At 36.0% G+C, this 21,104-nt stretch overlaps 1 protein-coding gene across 35 annotated transcripts in view; it reads right to left on the bottom strand.

The window, feature by feature from the left end:
• The window catches only part of Rims1 (regulating synaptic membrane exocytosis 1), a 486,359-nt gene that overhangs the window by 283,805 nt on the left and 181,450 nt on the right, over positions 1 to 21,104 (bottom strand). For 32 of the 35 annotated variants that reach the window (XM_008856314.3, XM_029557777.1, XM_008856294.3 and 29 more), the window contains 2 exons: positions 2,922 to 3,135; positions 163 to 174 (listed from right to left, as the gene is read on the bottom strand). In XM_008856314.3, the coding sequence (XP_008854536.1) occupies positions 163 to 174; positions 2,922 to 3,135 (226 nt within the window). The remainder of the gene's footprint in view (positions 1 to 162; positions 175 to 2,921; positions 3,136 to 21,104) is intronic. The other 3 variants (XM_017795157.2, XM_029557784.1, XM_017795156.2) reach the window with 2 other exon arrangements.

Raw genomic sequence — 21,104 nt, 5'->3', positions numbered from 1 at the left:
AGCTCTGCCTGCCTCTGCCTCCCAAGTGCTGGGATTAAAGGCATGTGCCACGAGCATTTCTTACAAAATTTCATTGTGAAGTATAGTGCTTAGCAATATTATATGCAGCATTAACTTATTAATAATATAACAAATGATAGAAAAGAAAACATGAATTCTAACCACTTTGTCCTCCTTTGGGAAAACATCCAAGGAAGCAGTATAGGGAGAGAAGAAAGAGAGAAACAAAAATGAGCCACATATTAATAAACTGATTTCAATACAACTGTTAAAATTCTCCAAAGTATTAAAATAGGTATTTGGAAAAGTAAATCCTCCACTGACAAACACATGGGTCCTAATGTATGCTGTCTAGAAGAACTGGGCCCAATTGTTTCCTAATTTTTAGAAAAGAGATTAGCAAATCTTTATCTTAAACATTTTTGGATGCCTATGTTGGGAGTACACCTAGAAGCCCAGCATTCAGGAGGGTGAGGAAGAGAATCCCAAATTGGAGATCAATCTGGACCCTTAATAACAAAACCCTTAAGATAGTAAGCACTATTTCGAAAATAAATAACAAACAAAACAAACAAAATAAAATCTTAAGAAAGTGTTGATTTGCCACATGCTGCGTTCCTATTATTGAAAATATTTTATTAAATTGCACAATGATATTAAATTTTATCAAATTACTGATAAAGTATTTGTAGAAAAAAATCTAGAAAAATCTAATAATGGGCAGTGTTTGTACTAGATAAAAATGGAAAGAAAAATGTAACTGTTTTAGCCATGACCAATCAAATCAACATTTATTTACAATATTTATTTCTATATTTATATCACAGGAAAAATGAAGTTTGTATATATTTTGGTCTTATGTATATGACAAATTTAAAGTTGGACTTTCTTTTGTTTCTTTGATTTTTTTTTTTCAAGATTGGGTGGGTCTAGTAAAAGGGTTTGGCTAACCACTTCAAGGAACAGAACTACTTCCTAGCTCAGTTTTCTTTAAACAACGTAAATTTGACCCTAATGACTTTACTTGCCATCAGTCAACACTGTGGCTGGTGGCTTGCACCAACCCTATAATGGAAAGCTGAAAGAATTCAGCAGCTGTGGGTGCTCAGCCAGCACTAACAGTCCAGCTGTTCACTCACCGGCAGCCCCTTCGAGACTGTTAAATATTGTGGTTATCACCTTAAGGGCCCATCTGAAAATTCATTCAAGTATATATTTAACAACACTAAAAGTGGAAGGGAGATCAACAAATGTATCGTGTGTATTCTCTATGTGAGACAGTTTAACTTACTTGTATTTTACTCTCATAACAAATATGCAAGATAATTATTACTCTTTGTGGTATAGCTAAGGAAATTCTTATTCAGAGAAGGTAATTGTCTTCCAAACACAGCAGACACAACACTAGCTTTACATTAAGCTACAAAATGTGTTTGTTTATGTCAGTGTCTCAATTCCATTGGAAGGGATGTTAGAATATCCTGCTTAAAACTCTGACCAAATAAAATGGGGTCAACCGGGAGTTTTGTTTTAAATTTAACTGTGATTTTTTCCAAATCAGAAAAATTTCAGGAGTTCTCAAGCCTTTCATGATTTTTACTGTTGTTGTTTCTTGAGACAGGGTCTCTTTTTATCCCAAACTGCCCTGGAACTCACTGTGCATGGGAGACTGACTTCGATTACACAGAGATTCACCTGCTTCTGCCTCCCCAGTGCTGAGATTAAAGGCATGCAACACTATGCCTGGCTCATGTTGTTTTCTAATATAACTTCATGTTATATTCTATAGATGATTAGATAGTGTGAGAAATTACTTAAGAAATACAGGGAAATTCCAAGAGTATGAACATCCTAACTGTTCAGTACTATGCTGCAGACCTAAATCAAGAAAATTCGCTTAGATTTTTCTACAAAGAGTTCTATTTGATAGATAGTAATAGCAGAGAATATGGAGAAGTTTGAAATGTACTCTTAATATTTGTTTAAACTAGTCTAGAATTTCACACTTGGTTATACTGTGTTCTGCTATGCTAGAAATACTTTAAAAATATTAAACATCAAAAAATAGGACTAACAGTTCTGGCACAGCAGAGGGTTGGATCTTCAATCAAATTGGGAAATTGCTTCAGGTGAGAATATATCTCATAGATTAAAAAGCAAGAGGCATAAACCTCAAAATTTTAAAGTGGTTTATTCCACATATTGCCTAAGAAGATGAATATTCCCCTTGTGATAAAGTTCACATATTACTTCTTTAGCATGATAGTAAATCTGGAGTTACTGTCATAGGAGCTAGCCATTGCTTAATTGTTTTGGGTTACATTTAATGACATGTAGTTCACCTTTTATTTTACTGCTTTCATTCTATCTAAAAACTCATGATGCAAAAACTAAATAAACATAGTTAACTTTTTAAAAAACAAGACTTGGCCAGACATGGTGGTGCACACCTTTAATCCTTGTACATGGGAGGGAGGCAGAGGCAGACTGATCTCTGTGGGTTGGAGGCTACATAGTGTTCTAGGCCAGATGGAGCTACAGGGAGAACCTGTCTTAAAACCAAACAAAAACAAAAACAAAAACCCCCCACAGGACTTGGATATAATAACTATTTAAAAAGTTTTGTAACCCGTAATGATACTAAAATTACATTTACTATATGACTACATAAACTTACTCGAGTTGCTTTGCAAGTGGAAACATTTATCACACTGTACACATATGCAAATCATCTTTTTCAGAACTGAGCTCATCACTATTCTACTACTGTGCAATTTATAAAAAAACAAAAGGAGGGAAGGTTATATTCATGGCATAATACACATGCGCGGGTCAGCGTTGGCACATTCTGGTGATTGCATGCTTGAGAGGGTGGTAGTTTCTGTCTGCTTTCGGCTGTGTTGTGTTCTCTGGGCACTCACGTTGTTCGACCGCAGAGACACTCGACCTCCACAGCGCGCGCAGAACTTGGTGCGACAGTAAGAGCAAAGATGGCCACATCCATCAGCGAACTTTGTCTTATGGCAGATTCCACACGTCGGAGCATCATCTTTGTGCTCGCCCTGGTAACGCCTTGCTTCTTCTCCTATTTTTCTCACTTGTTCCTTATAGCTTTCAAACTGTTGGTGCAATCTCCTGGGCAAAAGAGAAAAGGCAGTCAACTAAGTAAATGAGAGACGACAGACAAACGCAACAAATTTTCCTAAAGTGAATGAGCGCTAAGCTATTTGAACAAAAGCAAGACATGCAAAGTCACTTTTCCTACTTAATGGAAAAAGTAAGACAGGCATTGAGGTGTTTTCATAGTTCAATTTTTCCTTGATCTTGACAAGGAGTTTACACTCTGATAACTTTTGGTGGTTACCCACCAAAGTGGTTAAGGCAAACCCTTTCTCTTTAGAATGTTAACAATAAGATGAAAAATATCCCCAATTCATCAGTTCACATCATAAATTAGTTCAATCTTAAGTTGCTACAAATAGCACTATTTGAACAAAACTCTCACAGTGGCTGTTCCAAGGATGGAGGGGGGGGGATTTCTTCCCACTGTAAAACGAGCCCTGGAGCATTTGCCCTAAGCTTAGACAATATGGCCATCTCACCAGGAGAAACTCCTGGGAAATGGCTGATCAAATTCATCTGTGAATATGAACTACTTGGCTGGATTTGAGTGTTCCCCTAAACTCAGAGCACACACATGCTATTGTTAATTCGGGCAGTTAACCCGGGACTCCACACCAAACTGTGGAGCTGTACTCCCCAGACAGGGAAGCAAGTAAGTCAGGTCTGACCTCAGTAATGTGTCAGGTATGGGATTCAGTTATCTGTTTCTTTTTAAACAGCTCACAGCTCTTTAGCAGAATTTTTATCATTATTTTTGCTTTGCTAATAGATGCCTTTTCTACTTAACTCTCAAAATTAAAGCAAATGTGCATATGTTGGCATACAACACAGTTTAATATCTGACACTATCCCCAGCTAAAGGACCAGGTGATTCCATTTCATAAAAGAATAATATATGTGACATTTGATTTAATGATTGCAAAAATATCAAATTATTTTACTGATGAGTATTTGATACAGTAAATATTTTATATTTTCCATTAATTTAGGATCAGTTCATAGGGAGCAGATAGGAATGTCTATGTCAAAAGATACAAAACAGCATGGAGAATTATAAGTTTCTATTAAATAAATTGTGAGAAATGGAAGCAAAGAAATATCTCCAATCAAAGAAACAGAAATAAATTCTAAGCATGAAGAGTGCCAAGGATAAATAACTATTGTGTGATCCCTAAATGAAATCTATACTATGAGTTAAATCTACTTACAGAACCAAAACTATGGAGAAAGATAGTCTAATGAAAGAGATTAATCATAAATGTATTCTATAATGTTGAGCATGATTTGGTATGGTGCTGGTAAACTTTTCAATAAAAGATCAGCTTGTAAATATTTTAAGCTATTGGCCCACGTAGTATTTGCTACTCACCCCCACTTTCCAACAGGAAAGTGGCTATACATAATGTGTAAGTGAATGAGTGTGGCTAAGTTATAATAAAACTTTAATTTATAAAATGAGACAGTAGGCTAGAGTTGGCTATGGGCCAGTTTATCAATCCTTCATGCAGTAGCTGTACCTGGTAAGACCTAACAGTTTCAAAACCCAAACTTATTTGCATTTTTAAATTTAAATGTGGGAGTTTTATACATATAACAGGGCCCATCCAAAGAGCATCTATTTCAGGATTGTTTTGCTCTTCAGTATGTGTATGTATGAGTCAGGAAACCAAACCCATGGCCTTGTGCACACTAAACACATAGAACCAAACTGTGCTCACAGCCCTAAGGAAATCTATACAATACATGCACACAAAATCATGGCCACTCAGATGAAATATCATGTTATTTCATTTGACCATTCATAGGTAACTTAATATTTTTTAATTATACGTCATTAATATTTCTATACATGGCACCTGTCTTCAACAAACAGCAATATTACAAATGAACAACTTAGCAAATAGTTAAGAGATGTGAGTAACCTCTTGGTATTGGCCAACTTGCTTTTCACACACACACACACACACACACACATATAATATAAATATATATTTAAATGTATGTGTATAATTTTCTTAGTCCATTCTGAAGAAAACACATGAAATTTACAAATGAGTTCACACTGAAGACAAACTATCTGAAGAAAAAAAATCCCTTGACATCTACAAAACATGAAAAGTTATTCATAAACCGCTTTGAAAATAACTTGAAATGTATATTGAGCTGAAGAGGAAGCATGCAAAATCCTCATAGAAAAAAAATGAAATAGAAACAGAAATTCTAGAAAATAACATTGCAGACATCTGCCCTAGGGACATTCACTGAGTCTCTGTAACCAACAACTTCAGTTTTATTTATTGCACAATAAAACATTAAAGTTTTAGCTTGGTAGCCACCAAAAATAATTGAAATGAAATGTATTCTATCCAAACAAGTAGCAAAAGGAAATGGAGTAAGAAAAAAAATCAATCCAAATGAAGATAAATGTTTAAGAAACAGGAATGCATAAGCATAAAGAAAGCAATAAAATAGCATCTATATCACAGAATCATAGACATAATCAAACACATTAGGAACCATAAGTAGATTCTAGTACAGTATGATAATCAAACTAAGATGTTCATATCAGATATTAAAAATCTAAGCTGGGTGTGTTGGTGCATGTCTTTAATTCTACCACTTGGGAAGCAGGTGGACTTCTGTGAGTATGATGCCAGCCTGGTCTACATAGAGAGTTTCAGACCAGCCAGAACTACATAGTGAGACCTGTCCCAAAATAAATTAATAAATCAACCAATAGCCAAATGAGGCTTAGAAAAGACATATTCAAAGATAAAGATGGGCAGAATATTTGTAATAACAAAGAGGAAATTCCAGGGAAGAGCAAAAAAGCAAACACACTAGTAAATGAATAAAAACTGGCATTACATTCCTCTAAAAAAGCAGTACTAAGTCAAGCATGGTGGTACACGCCTGTTATCTTTGCATTATGAAGACTGAAATATGAGGATTGCCTAAGATCAAGGCCAGCCTGGGTTATATAGCAATACACACCTTGTCTCAAAATAACACACACACACACACACACACACATACACACGCACGTGCTCATGCACGCATGTGTGCATTACCAAAGACAAAGAAGATAACCTATTATTAAAATGTATTCATGCCAGGCGTGGTGGCACATGCCTTTAATGCCAGCACTTGGGAAGCAGAGGCAGGTGGATCTCTGTGAGTTCAAGGCCAGCCTGGTCTACATAGTGAGTTCCAGGACAGCTGGGGCTACTGAGAGACCCTGTCTCAAAAAAGACCCACCCCCCAAAATAAAAGCATTCATTTAGGGAATGGAGAGATGGTTCAGCAGTTAAGAGCCTGACTGCTCTTGCAGAGGACCTGGGTTCAATTCCCAACACGCACATGGTGACTATGAACCATCCTCAACTCCAGTACCAGGGGAATCCGACGCCCTCTTTTGACCTCTGTGGCATTGCACAACATGGGTGCACTCACATACAGGCAGGCAATACACTCATACACATAAAATAAAAATAATAAATAAATATTTAAAAAGTATTCATTTAAAGTCAAGCCGGGTGTGGTGGCGCACACCTTTAATCCCAGCACTCGGGAGGCAGAGGCAAGAAGACATTTTAACATGTCCATATGTTTAACCCAATGGGAAAATAAAATAAAATATATCACGAGAGAAGACATTTTAACATGTCCATATGTTTAACCCAATGGGAAAATAAAATAAAATATATCACGAGAGAAGACATTTTAACATGTCCATATGTTTAACCCAATGGGAAAATAAAATACGCATATAAGTATGAATTACATTACAAATGTACTGACATCAGTTTATCCATCAAGTAGATTCAACTGGCTTGCTAACCTCGATGTTCAGCTCTCTCACTCTTTCCTCCTTTCTCTGTGCTTAAAACACATTGTTTAAATGCATATGTGAAACTTTTCAAAGAATATACAAAGTTCTGGGCCACAAAAATACTAGAAACACTTCATGGCTTAAACTGAGGTGGAGAAAGTACATTATATGTGTTTTATATTTCTTTATACACATATTTGTGTAAATGAATCATTTCCTATTCAAGGGAAAAGATCACTTCTATCTCATCAAATATTATTAACAAATGAGCACTATATAGAATTGAAAAGAAAAGTATATTTAATACTGGAACCAAGAAAATGGTAGTGAAACAATCAACAGCATACATTTTTTTGTATCTGATGCTTTAATACTTTAATCCATATCTGTTATGTGACAATATTTTATTAATAATAAATGAAAATACATATTTTTATTATATGGTATTACAATAAATGTGAGACTTCAAATGTGTTGTGAAATTTATTCATACACTTGAATTTTGGAATTAACATATTATTATTGATTACCAGGTTTGTCAAAATCACATACTAAATTATCTATGCAGAAAATGGAAAGCATTATCAAATATACAATGTTACAAAAATTAAAACATCAAAAGTTCGGATATTCTCTATGGATATGATTTTTCCCATTGCTTCAATATATCACATCCTTGCTTGTTTTAATAAGTGTGCACTGAACTCAAGAAATTCCAAGATTCCAGTTGTGAAGAAGCTTGTTCAATAATTAACAGCATAAACTTTAAGGGAAATAAAGAACATCTACTAAAATTAAGGGTCCATTAGAAGATGTTGGTAAGAATGGAATACAGAGTAATCTGGAATTAGCACAGGTTCTCACTAATTCATTTCTCTCTTTGTCTTTTTTTAAAAATGTTTTTTAATTTATTTTTATGTATTTGCTTGTATTGCCTGTATGTGTCTAAGTGCACCCATATCGTACAATGCCTCTGGAGGACAGAAGAGGGCACCGGGTCCCCTGGAACTGGAGTTACGAACAATTGTTAGCTTCCATGTGGGCACTGGAATTTGAATCCGGGTCTTCTGCAAGAACAGCCAGTGTTCTTAACCAATGAGCCATTTCTACATCCCCTCACCATTTTTTTTTTAACTTTTCCATCTCCACAGAGATCAGAAGCTAGACAATAACTCTGTCTTTCTTCTTGTCTTGCCTTTACAAAATCTACGCATAGAGAACTAGTTTGTCCCAGAGGAGGAACACATAAGTGCTAGTGTTTTGAAGTTTCAAAGTCCCAAATGGCAGATCCTGAAGGAAAGTGACAACCTGCCCTAATATGAAAGGAAGAAGGAGCTCAGGGTGCTTTGCATGTGCATTCCAAAAGGAAGTAGTGTGTATGGAATGGAAAGTAGGAGTGACCCCAAAACAATAGGTAGGGCCTAAAGGCCTATGCTTCCTTCTCATATACATATACATATATATGACTATTATGTATTCCTTTCATTGTTAAGTCAAATGGGTGCCATCAAGGCCCCATAAAATTAAGATACAGAGATTAAAGACAAGAGAAATCTCTGGAGACTGTGAGATTGATTAAGAGCACCTCAAAATCATGACAGGTGGCCAAGAGGGGGACATGATAATGACTGAAAGTCAATGTTTTACCAGTCTGATATTTTCCTGTTATGTTTTAATTTTTTTATTTATTTATATTTATTATTTAATCTGTCTATTTATACTTTATGTATATGTGTGTTTTGCCTGCATGTATGTAAATGCATGACCCATGTCATACAATGCCCATGGATGTCAGAAGAGGGCATCAGATCCCCTGGAACTGGAATTTTGGAAGGCTGTTAACCAGCACATGGGTGCTGGGACCTGAACTGAGTCCTCTTTGCAAGAGCAGTCAGTGCTCTTAACCGCTGAACCATCTTTCTAGCCCCAGAGTCATGCTTTTTAAAATATTAACATCATACTTTAATTGTTGAAAGTAAATTTGTGCTAATCAGTTTTTTACTTCAAAGAACAAACAATCTACTTAGGAAGTTTGGTATATGTGGTATATATGTTAGCAGTTCACAGAAAAAATTCTGACACAAGGAACACATTAAGTCATATAGTTGTGTAGACAAAACCTTTTTCTCTGTTAACACAATTGTCATCTATCTACTAAAGCTGGCTTGTAGGAGTAGTAAACAAACAAACAAACAAACAAACCTTCGATGGTGGTGAAAAATAAGGTTCCCTGGGATCAGAGTCAAATTGAATTCTGTTCTGAAGAATTTTCAGAAGGGATGGGAGTAGGAATTTGCTGCATCTTTAGGACTAACCTCCTATATGGGGAAATGGCAGAATGAGGAAGCCAGCATGCAAATGGCCGAACTACCAGCTCAGATGGAACATCCTGAGGTGGAAGCTGATGAAGACCACACTACCACTGAGGAAACTCCAGGAACACGATGCTGAGAACACTGTGTGGCTGTCCATTTGACTGTTTCAACCCAGACACCTCAGACTTCCAAAGAATGAAATGTAAATCATATCACAGACTGTAGCTACAAGGGAGTCAAATTCTGTTTTTAGATTTCTGACTAGACTCCAGAGAAGGATTTTGGAAGAGAAGCAAGGACTAGTTTTCCACTTATGTTGAATAACTTAATTGTTTCCACTATACCATAGGTGAGCAGAATCTGAGCCTGATTCTCCATTCACTTCCTCCCATCCACCTCTCTCTACTTATTTTCTTCATATAGTATGCACACAATGCTGTGGGAATCATTTTGGTCTCACCAGGAAAATTTTTGATATACCCAGTCTCTTAAAGTTTCATCTCTTTACTTACTGATGTCTGTCCATTCCATTTTATCTATTAAGAAAGCTTCAAGAACAGCATTTCATTAAATTAATCATCACACAATTAAATTTTAGGCATAAACATTTAATGCTGCCTTCATGAAAATAAGTTGAAAATTAAATATAATTCCACATGCAACCTGATAAAATCATTATATACACTTATAATTTTAGGAATCCCAAATATTTGCTTATTGGTGAACACAATTTTAAATTGTCATAGTGCCTTTTAAGAACTTAAATGATTTTACTTTTTTTTTTTTTTTTTTTTTTTTTTTTTTTAAAAAAAAAAAAAAAAAAAAAAAAAAAAAGACTTTTTGAGACAGGGTCTCCCTGTAGCCCCAGCTGTCCTGGAACTCATTATGTAGACCAGGCTGGCCTCGAACTCACAAAGATCTGCCTGCCTCAACCTCCCAAGTTCTGGGATTAAAGGCATGTGCCACCACACCTGGCAATAAATGATTTTACTTTTAAAGATTTATTTATTTTTATTTTATGTGTATGTCTGAGTGCCGGCATGTGAGATCCTATTGCAAACAGAGGACAGAATAAGATGTCAGATCTCCTGGAACTGGAGTTACAGGTTGTTGTGAACCACAGATATGGGTGTTGGGAATGAAACGTGGGTCCTCTGCAAGACTACTGTGAGTTCTTAACCTCTGAGACATATCTCAAGATCCTCATACATGAATTTAAAGGTATTACTCAAAACATTTTAGTAATTCAGGTAGTTATCAGAGATGCTATTAATTAATATTTATTCTTTTCTGGTTTTAAAGGTCAAACTCAGAACTCTGTGCCTTTTATATAGTTGACTTACCAATGAATCACATCCCAGGTTGGATAATTTTTTTAAAACGTTACTACTGTTCAAAAATCACTTTTTATCTTGTATCTAAAAACAAGCAGATGTAGTTTTACTTAGAGCAAGCATCCAGCAGGTGGCACTAGTGACTTTTAATTGTATATTTAGTTCTTTTCCTTGTTACTTAAATTACTTTTCTTTAAAATAGCTACTGTGTCAAAGAAAACTAGTGCAATCAGCAGGGGGGTATAACTTATTACAAAAAAAATGTGTTTTTAGAGATGACTGAAAGAGAACAAGAGATAATTATTAAGTGTTGTGATTTCTGCTCTTTTTTTTTTTTTTTTAAGAGGATTGTCATTCTACTTGCCCTTTAAAAAATACATGCATCTGTATATACCAATGTTGGTTACACACATATGCATGCACATATTTATACAGTCTATTTGATGGGCTTTGTTATAAAATTTCTGCTGTCAGTGTCAGTGGGCTTCCGTTTCCTCTCTCTATCCTCCACTTGGCACTGTTATAAAGGTATTCATTCAATCAACAACCCACAGTGTTCTGAAAGCACTGAGAGATGACACTTAGGAAAAATAAGAGCATAACTGATGATTAGCTATTAGTGTTCCATTGCCTGCTACTTCAGCCAAGCATCTATTTTTAATTCTGTTTTCAATTTACCATAGGAGGCCACTCCTGAGTAAGCACTAAATGGAGACAATTCATGACATAGAGGCCCACTCCCATATGTTTAAATTTTTGCTCCCCAACATATCCGTAATGCAGGGAGCTTTTGCATGTGTTGAAGCCTCTGTGTGCTGGTCTTGGAAACTGCTTCAGGATTATGGGACAAAAGCACTGTTTTCCCATACTGGAGATATAGCAGAGCTTGAAAACAAACCCTGCCATAAGAGGTGAACAGCTTAATATTTCAATAAAGAAGTTTTCCCACTGCCAGCACAATCCAAGAAATCATAACTAAGGAGAAATCATGAAGCAGGGTATTAATAAAATGGCAATGTTTAAATGAAGGATGCTAAATTTTAATAAGGTAATATTAAATACTGCTAGGGCATCTATATGATAGGGATGCCATTAAAGAAGATAAAATACATATAATTATATTCCATGTGAACTGTTCAAGCATGTGTCATTTGATCATACTAATTTAAATGACACATAAAGATCCATGTTTTGGCAATTGAGTTAATGGTGATGTCCACAGATGTGTTCAAGACAAAGTATTAAATAGGATACAGGATGATCCTATTTTCTTAAATAGGAACTTTTTCTTAAAATTTGTGGAAACTTGCTTTGTATCCTAATGTGTGGTTGATTTTAGAGAAAGTTCCAGAGAGTCAGTTTTCTTTAAGGGTGTGATAAATTAGGCTCCAGAAGATGGACCCATACCAAATAGCATTTGGGAACACAATTCTGATTTGATAGGCCTTAATAAGTGTACCCAAACACTCACACACACACACACACACACACACACACACACACACACCACAGAGTACATGAAATTGGGCAGGGGGCATGAAGGAGGAATATGAAGAGGGGAGGGAGGTCTAAATATGATCAAAATATATTATCTGAAATTTACAAAACTTCAATTTAAAAAAGACAAAGCAGTAAGTAACGAGGTCATGTGTGCATCTTCTGGCCTTCGCAGCAAACTCTCAACCTCATCTTTCATGAATTACTATTTTTTAAAAATTCTTTATTGAGCTTTTTTACATTTCCTACAACAGTTCTTAATCAACTTTAGACCCTCTCCCCCACTGATGTACCCCCACTTCCCCCACTGCACCTAATGTAGTCCGTCATACATGTTAAGTACTAGCCAGTCAAGCATTTGTACCTAGATATTCTTTGGTGAAAATTCATCCACTGGAGTCTAATCAGCCTATCTAGAGATCGTTGGTAAGGCCTATCCCTCATCTAGTAGTAAACAGTTCCGGATGCCTATACCAAACTATTTTTTAAGCAACCTTGCTGTGTTATATTAGGAAAGAAATTAATAAACAAATTACAAAACTGAAAATTTTGGTAAAGAACATAGTTAACTATTTAAACTAAGTCTGAGGCTGGCCTATTCAGAATAAATAGCATAAACTATTTCCCAGTCTCATTATTATGAAGACAGTATTTAAACCCATTGTTCTATTCCTCATTTATGGACTTTTGATAATAATAGCAACAACAGGATCATTGGGAAGTTAGTTGAGATAATCAATGTTAAGTGCTTAGTACAGTGTCTAGCACATGGTATAAACTCAGTAAATATAACTATTATTATACATAGGCATAGATAATACATGAAGGAGGAAAGCACTTTGCTTTTATGTTTCTGAGCACACTTAGCTGATAACTTTGAGAAGGAGCTATGACTGGCAATATTTCTTGACATATGGGCATCAGGATGACTGACTTAGATAATCAATCAATAGACCATCGGAAAGGGCAGAAAGGGCATTTCATAAGGTGAAAGTCAGTCTGAAAGACAAACCTACCAGTGTAACTTTTTTTGTAGAGACCATAAGGAGCAACCGCTGGGGGGAAACACACAGAAAACACATTTTTCTGAAAAATTTCTTTGCATCTTTTATGGTTACTGCTTATCAAAAAAAAAATTGTGTTTTGTTTCGTTTTTCAGTGTCACCCTAGTCTGGGCGACTTGCCTGGGTGGCCTCAATCTCACAAAAATCTGTCTGCCTCTGCCTCCTGAGGGCTGGATTTAAGGTGCACATCACCAAGTCTGGACACTAAAACAAAGAAAATTATAAAAATCTAGTGTTCTCAAAAGCATTTTCATTAGGTTATTTTGAACGTAGAAATGTAAACTGTCTCAATTGCAAATATTCACAATTTTCTAAAATAGTGGATGAATGAATGGCATTTAGAAAACACCTAACAAGACTTATTTCCCTTTAACTTAAATAAATCTACACAGTTGGAATGCATTCTCCTTTGTAGGGAGTTGGGCAAGTTTGGTCACTTCTTTTCGTGATAAACTATTAGGTGCAACATGGTGGCTATGAGGAACTTTGGATATTTGGAAGAGGAATAACTATCTTTATTTTTTATATTAAGCCAGAATAATTCTTTTAAAATATCAGTGGCCCCACAAAGCTCTTTAAATTGCTTTGTTTCTCAGGAATCACAAAGCTATATGAAAGAGTGGTGGAATACAAACTGTAATGTTTATATTTTGCAGGATGTCTGATGACCCAGCTTTCCTGGGACAATTTCTTCTGCTGGTCAAATTCCTGTTTTCAGATTTTAGATACCAATCTCTCATTCTCCCCACCTATAACATTCCAGACTGTTCTGGTCATAGGTTCTGCATCCCCCATTTATTTTTAGTGAGTGGATGCTGAAGACAGAAAAGCCCTATTCTGGAAGTAGAAGGGAAATTACCTGCTTCTTCCAGGAAATGAATGCAAAAACCTTATTTCTCAGTTTGGGGTTGAATTCACCTGAGGGGCCAATGCTTGCAAAGACAGAGTTCAAGCCTTCTAAGGCCAGAAGTTTTAGTTTTGAAACTTTCTAGGCTCTTCCTCCCATTAGTCTTGCACCCTGGAAAACTATTTAAAGCTTTAAGACCTCAGTTCTTCACCTACAAAATGGGCAACATATCCCTACCTACTTGCGGGGTTACTACGGGGTGTAAAACAGATGTCACCATTAGCAAATATAATGGAAAGGAAATTTCATCTTGTTACTTGTCTTGAAGTGGGTGTAAAATAGCTAATATACAAAATGAACTTATGGAGGAATTGAACAATTAGTAAGTCTTCAGTCAAATATTAAGTGCTTTGTAATGCACAGAGGAACACTGAACACAAAATCAGATAATACCTGCATTTGGCCTGTTCTGGTAACAAGTTAATAGATTGAAATATATAAATAAGACACAGAACTATGAAGTTAAGTATCTAAAGGGGCATTGAGTTCAGATTTTTAAAAGCAGTATCTTCAAATATTCTCCTCTTAGAGCCCAAATTAAATAGGGCTTTACGGAATAGGAACTTTATTCTTGAAAGGTTTCTTCTTTTTCACTTGTAAAAGCAGAGAAACACAAGCTTCTAGGATTTCACTTGCACAGTGCACTGAATTAGTCAACCACCATTAGGTACAGTATTTTCTCAGTCATCCTGGAGCTCATTTCAAGACAAGTGACAAGATATAATTTCCTTTCCATTATATTTGCTAATGGTGACATCTGTTTTCATCTTTAATTATGACATACTGTGAATGTGCATATAAGACCAGCTATCATCTAAACAATGTAACAGGTGTTGTAAATAACTTAAGTTCTTTTATACCTGTGAAAGGGAAATCACAAACCAAATAACTCAAATGTTACTACAAATGTAGAAACCAAAATTCGAGAGAATATCAGAAGAATATTTAATTTCCTCATATGTATAAATAATCACCACCTGTCTCATGTGGCCTTGAAGCCCTACCACTCTTTAATCAACTCCAGACAACCTCGTCTTCACTCACCAGCCATACCTAATAATAATTAGTCTATTTTTAAATGTTGCCATTTTATTCTATATTTAGACACTAACAGTGTGTCACAATCAGCTTTCATTAATCACTGTGCACACAAAGTTAGGACTATTCCATTTTTACCTCTCACGCTATTGTATTATCTACAGAAAGCTTTAAATGATACCAAGTCATTGTGAATATGAGCTGTTTTTTATTCCATAAAATATGTCAGAACCTGGACAATCTTGCATTTCCCGTCCCCATAATGATTTAGTTGCACTCAGTATGATCAAGTTAAAATTCAGCAACCTGATGAACTTTGCAGCAATTACTCAAAAAGAAAACATTGCTATATTTTGCTTATGAAATGTGTCACTTGTATAGCTCTTGTTATTTTTCTTGATTACATGATTATTGCTCTCTGACAGATTAACCTTAAAAGTTGGGTCCTACCCTCTCTTACTGACCCAAATAATTTCTGCATATAATCCCACAGAACAAGGCAATCAGTGAATATTTATAATTTAAGTGAATTGAAAGCTGTGAGGTGGAGTGGCCCAGAAAAATATACTTTGTCAAGTTGAAATTTAATTATCCTCCATCTATTAAAGTTTGATTGCCCTTTGCCCCTTTTAGGATTAAATATACTAACATCTTGAAAATACTGTAGCTATGTAAAGTAAAAAAAAAAACATACTTACTATGAACTAAGATCTTTGAATACTGAGCAGCTTTATTGCTACTATAGATCTCTCTACTTTGTAAAGTATGAATGGAGTAGTAGGAGAAAGAGTTCAATAAATTGGTGAAATTTGAGCAAAGATCTGAAAAAGGCTAGGAAGTTAGTCATGATGAATATGACTTAGCAATGGAAACCCGAAGAGAGAGAGCCCTAAGGTGGGAGCCTGCCAGGAGAGCCTCATGACAAGACTCAGTTAGGGCAGAGGAAGAAGAGGGAGTCAGGAGCTTCAAGTCTTACAGGCACTATAAAGAATTGGCTTTTATGGTGGATGATGAGAAACTGTTAAAAGAACCAGAGTGCCAAGATTCGACGTTGGGCTTCTGTGTTCATGGATTTCCTGAGACCCTGCATTAGTGATAGGAGAGGAAATAAAGTACAGATGACAGTCATGAGTTCTTGATGGAAGTCTAACCTGAGCTCTGATGGTGGAGGTGTGGAAAACTGTTCAGATACTTCTTTTGCCATGTTTCTTGCTTTGAACCTTGTGGGGCCCATGAAGATAGACATACTTTTCTGTTCACGACTGTTACATATTTCTTGAAAACTCAGTTCTAAGGTTTCATTTTTCTATTTCACATTGTGCATCTTTAACAACAAAGCAATTACTGCCAAATCACGCCAGTTAAAATGTTTAACTTCCTCAGACCCAGTGACAAAAAGAATGTTGTCTTAATCATAAGGGGATGCAAAAGATGAGGACATATTATTTCAGCAGTAAAGACACCCAGGTTTACTTGATACTCTCTTGGCACTGTAGATGAAATACCCACTTGGCACCTTTCAAAGTTCTAAAATCCCGACAAGGACCACAGCATAAAGGTATATCTGGATTAATAAAGTTCCAGATATTTCACTTATTTTATACATGTTCTATTAATACTATAAGCAATCGGAATACACAAACGCCATAGATGGGAATCTAATGTTAACACCATTCCTTCAGCTTGCTTTCATTTCTGTTGGCTCTAATGCCAGATCCACTTGGCGTAATATTTGAATTCATAAACTAATGAAAGTGAGAGGATATTAGTTATTAGAATAAAGATTCTATAAGAAGACAAAAAATCATCTCTAATTCTTTAAAACTGTTTTAAAATAAGTACCAGTATCAGGAGATTGAGGCAGGAGCATCATGAATTTGAGGTCAGCTTTGGCTACATAATGAGTTCAAATTAAGTGTAGGTTATACAGTGAGACCTTGTCTCAAAAAAAAATTTAAACAAAACAATATTTTAAAGTGTATCATCTACTTTTTTTTTTTTTTTTTTGGTTTTTTTGAGACGGGGTCTCCCTGTAGCCCCAGCTGGCCTGGATTTGCTATGGAGACCAGGCTGGCCTCGAACTCACAGAGATCCACCTGCCTCCACCTGCCTCTGCCTCCCGAGTGCTGGGATTAAAGGCGTGCACCACCACGCCCAGCCCATTTTAAGCTACTTTTTCTATTTGTTTTGTAATAGGCTATTTCTTCCTTTAGGTAGTCATGCTAACCTAAACTGTAATACTATGATGAAACTAATTCTCATATACATTAAATGCCTAGGAGATATGGTACTTGTTTGTGTGTGTGTGTGTGTCACAAACTTTGATCCATGTTATTGCAGAGCCTCAAGTCTTAATTTTAATATAAGTTCTCCACATCCAATACAGTAACTATAGGTATGGAAGAAAGGAGAAATTGGTCCAGATGATGAGGAGATGCTCCATTGAGAAGCGTAGTTTTCTTTTTTTTTTTTTTTTGATTATTCATTTACTTTCTTCATTTTACTTTTGTCTATGCCTCTATTAAATCTAGAAGAAAGTTTCTACCTAATGTATAAAAGAGCAGACTTCTGAAAAGCTTATGATAGCAATTTGTCTCAACTTCCTTTTTTGTAGAGGCAATAGTGTATCTGAACAGACACCCGCCACATCTTACTAGGGGATCCCAGCTCTCAGATGGTGGCATCAGGGAGTGGCGGGGCACTGCATAGTGAGTGTGGGTGACAACTGCTGAAGCCACCACCAGTTTTCTAAAGACAGGCATGTAGACTTGCCAATTTAGTAAGAAAATTTTTTTCACAGTAAAAGGTAGATCTGTATTGGAAATGATAGATAAAGTGTAGGGAATGGTCCTAAGATGAAAGAGAGAGAGAAGGAAAGAAGGCTCAGAGTTAAGTACAGGCAAACAGAGTGGTAACATTTCATATTAATTACTCACATCTAAAGCCTGGTGTGTGCAGTATGCCTCCTGTCTAAAAATAATTTAAACAGCCTGGCTAGGAGTACTACTGATTTGTCACTGTGTGCATCCCACTGCTCACCTTTCTATAGTATCAGTGTGAAGGCATTTTAAAGGCTACTCTAAGCACACCCTGTGAGCATCACCAAGTTGCAGGCTTCATTTAAAAATGTCCTCAGCACTAGGAGAGAATGCAGGGACTATCATAGCTCTCATAAACAGGTTCCTTTCAAAATGCAGAGGTTTCTGGGGTTTATTTTAGTTTTGAATTTCACCATAGTAAATACATAGGCAGAGGCATGAGGCAAGGTTAAAGTGTTTTTGCAAATTCTATATAGCTTTGCTATCAATTAAGTGAAACCAGTCCTTCCCTTTCATTCCTGAGTTAATAGAGGTCCAGAGCAGAAATCTATCATACAAGCTCCATGGTCACCATCCTTTGAGTAAGGAGGACATTGCCAGCAAATCAAAGGCAAGGTTTTACCAAAGGCTGTCAACAGCTTTCTAAGCAATCATGAACAAATGCTTCGGTCTCTCTGAGCTTTATTCCTTTATCTATAAATTGAGAATAATACTGTTACCTCTGCTACACACAAAATACTAGTGTAAAATCTGCAACATATTTGATGCTAGATAAATCTTAGTTTTCTTTTTTTAACCATTTCCTCTCTTTCAAAACAACATGGTTTGGGGCTGGAGAGATTGCTCAGTGGTTAAGAGCACTGCCTGCTCTTGCAAAGGACTTAGCCTGGTTCCCAGCACCCACACTGCAGCTAAGAACCATTCTTAACTCCAGCTCCAGGGGATTCGATGCCCTCTTCTGACCTTCATGGGCACTGCACAACACAGGTGCACATGCAGGCAAAACATTCATACATGTAAACTAAAAATAATAAATAAAATATTAAAAACAATATCATTTGCTCCTTATCCTGTATTTCTATGGAACAGGATAGGGACATGTCATACAAAACTCACTAAAGTAAGAAGAACTGGTTTTGAGTCATGGTTTTGCATCTCACACAATGGAAAACAGAAATAGCCTCTTGGTGCCTCTCAACCAGTCTCCTCTATTTTTATGAGTGATAAAGTTAAGTCACTTAGAACTATCATTTATTTATTCATAAATACAACAAATAAAAATTGAGCATCTACTATATGCCAAGTGGTGACATAAACACCAACAAAATTCTATATTCATAAGAAATGTATCCAATTAAAATTGGGAAGTGTTAAGATACACTTAAGAAAAAAACATACAATAGAGAAATGTAAGGCAGCTTCCAGGCTATGACACAAATAAAATAAGACAAAGGAGAGTCACTGACAGAGGCAGAACAAGCTTTTATGGATAGTACAGTAGGGAATGCTTGAGTGGGGCATGGAATCCTGAAGGCCAGTGAGAAACGTGCTTTGGCCTTGGGAATAGGACTCCTGGCAGAAGGTGGGATGAGGTCAAAGCTAAAGATGGGGTCAAGGCAGAGACGGTAGAATAGAAAGGGAGCAAAGACGAAGTCACAGGTAAATGATGTCAAGAAGGCCTTGAGAACTGTGTAGACTGATTTTCTCTTAAGTGGCTTGGAAGCTCACTGCAAAGTTTTGAGTGACAATCTGATGCGATGAGATTGAAAGCTTTGATACCCATCTGTTGTATAGGGGAACAGATTACCTGTTAAGCAGACCAGGAGAGAGAGGAACTGCAGATTCTTTGAAAGATGTTTGTGCTAAGGATGGCAAAGGAATGTCTAACTGATATTTTTAGTCATCACACCAATGTAAAGGATTATTTTAGCATGTCTCTGAAGCAGACTTTAGCTCTAACCAGTTATTAGTTCTGCAACATTAAGCAGGTTATTCTAACTCGTTATACCCTGAGTGTTAGACTATTATATTTGTCCCTCCCAAAAGTTATATGTTGAAGCCTTAATCTCCAACACTAAAGTGTTTGGAGGCAGGGCTTTTGGGTTATAATTAGGTTTAGACAATATCATATCTGAGCATATTCTCCTCCTTAATGGGATGTGCATCTTATAGCACAGGAAGAGAAACCACAATTCTGTCTTTGTCCACTACATAAAGGCATCATGAGGAGAAACCACAATTCTGTCTTTGTCCGTATGTAAACTGAGACTCGAACTAGCCCCAGGTAAAAAAGGTGGTAGGATCTTTGATCTTGTCTTTTGTTCTAACATTCTGGAGCCATCTAGAACTGAGTAGGGAGGATGAGGAAGGATGGAGACTGAGTTAGTACCCCGAGTCTTCTCCTCTGTAAAATGGTGATGATAACAGTATTATTATGAGATTGAAATGAAATAAGTTAAGTGACAGGCTTTAAGATACCCATGAATGTGACCCAACATATTTGTATACCAAAAACTCATGTCACAATGTCAAAAGTGTGGACACCCATGGTGGCATATATTAAAGTGTTGAATAAGTTGCATTATGTAATTTTGAATTTCCTAGTCATTAAGATTAATAAAAGGATAAATTACTAGGAATAATAACATATTTATTCTTTTTTTTTTTTTGAGCTGAAGCCGCAGCTGGCCTGGAACTTACAATGTAGACCAGACTTGTCTTGATCTCAAAGAGATCCCCCTGCCTCTGCCTCCCAAGTGCCACCATATCATTTTTTTTAGAGTTAATTTTATTTATTTATTTCGAGAGGAATGTTAGCTTTAAAAATGCTTAAAGCTTCTCAGTAAATACTTAATATTGTCAGAAATGCAGATTTCAATATATATGACCTATCAACAAACAGGTCATATACTCAAAAGGAACTCAGATAAGTGATTATAAAAATGATTCTTATTGACATCATAACATTATAAAGTAAGCAAAATTACTTTAAGCTTTACAAATCATTGCCCATTTATTTTGTTATAGGTAAAAAAGATTAATTTCATTTTTCTTATGTTTCTGTGTTAATATTTTAAGTCTAATGTAAAAGAAGAGACTTAACAGTAGAATTTGATAAAAACAAGCCTTATTGACTAAATTTTTCCAGAGCATTACATAGATATGATTTGGATCC

This window comes from Nannospalax galili, unplaced genomic scaffold (genome assembly GCF_000622305.1).
Source record: "Nannospalax galili isolate Female #2095 unplaced genomic scaffold, S.galili_v1.0 scaffold206, whole genome shotgun sequence".
Taxonomy (NCBI): domain Eukaryota; kingdom Metazoa; phylum Chordata; class Mammalia; order Rodentia; family Spalacidae; genus Nannospalax; species Nannospalax galili.
Note: the sequence above shows the minus strand (reverse complement) of the source record. Positions and strands in the feature narration are given on the sequence as shown.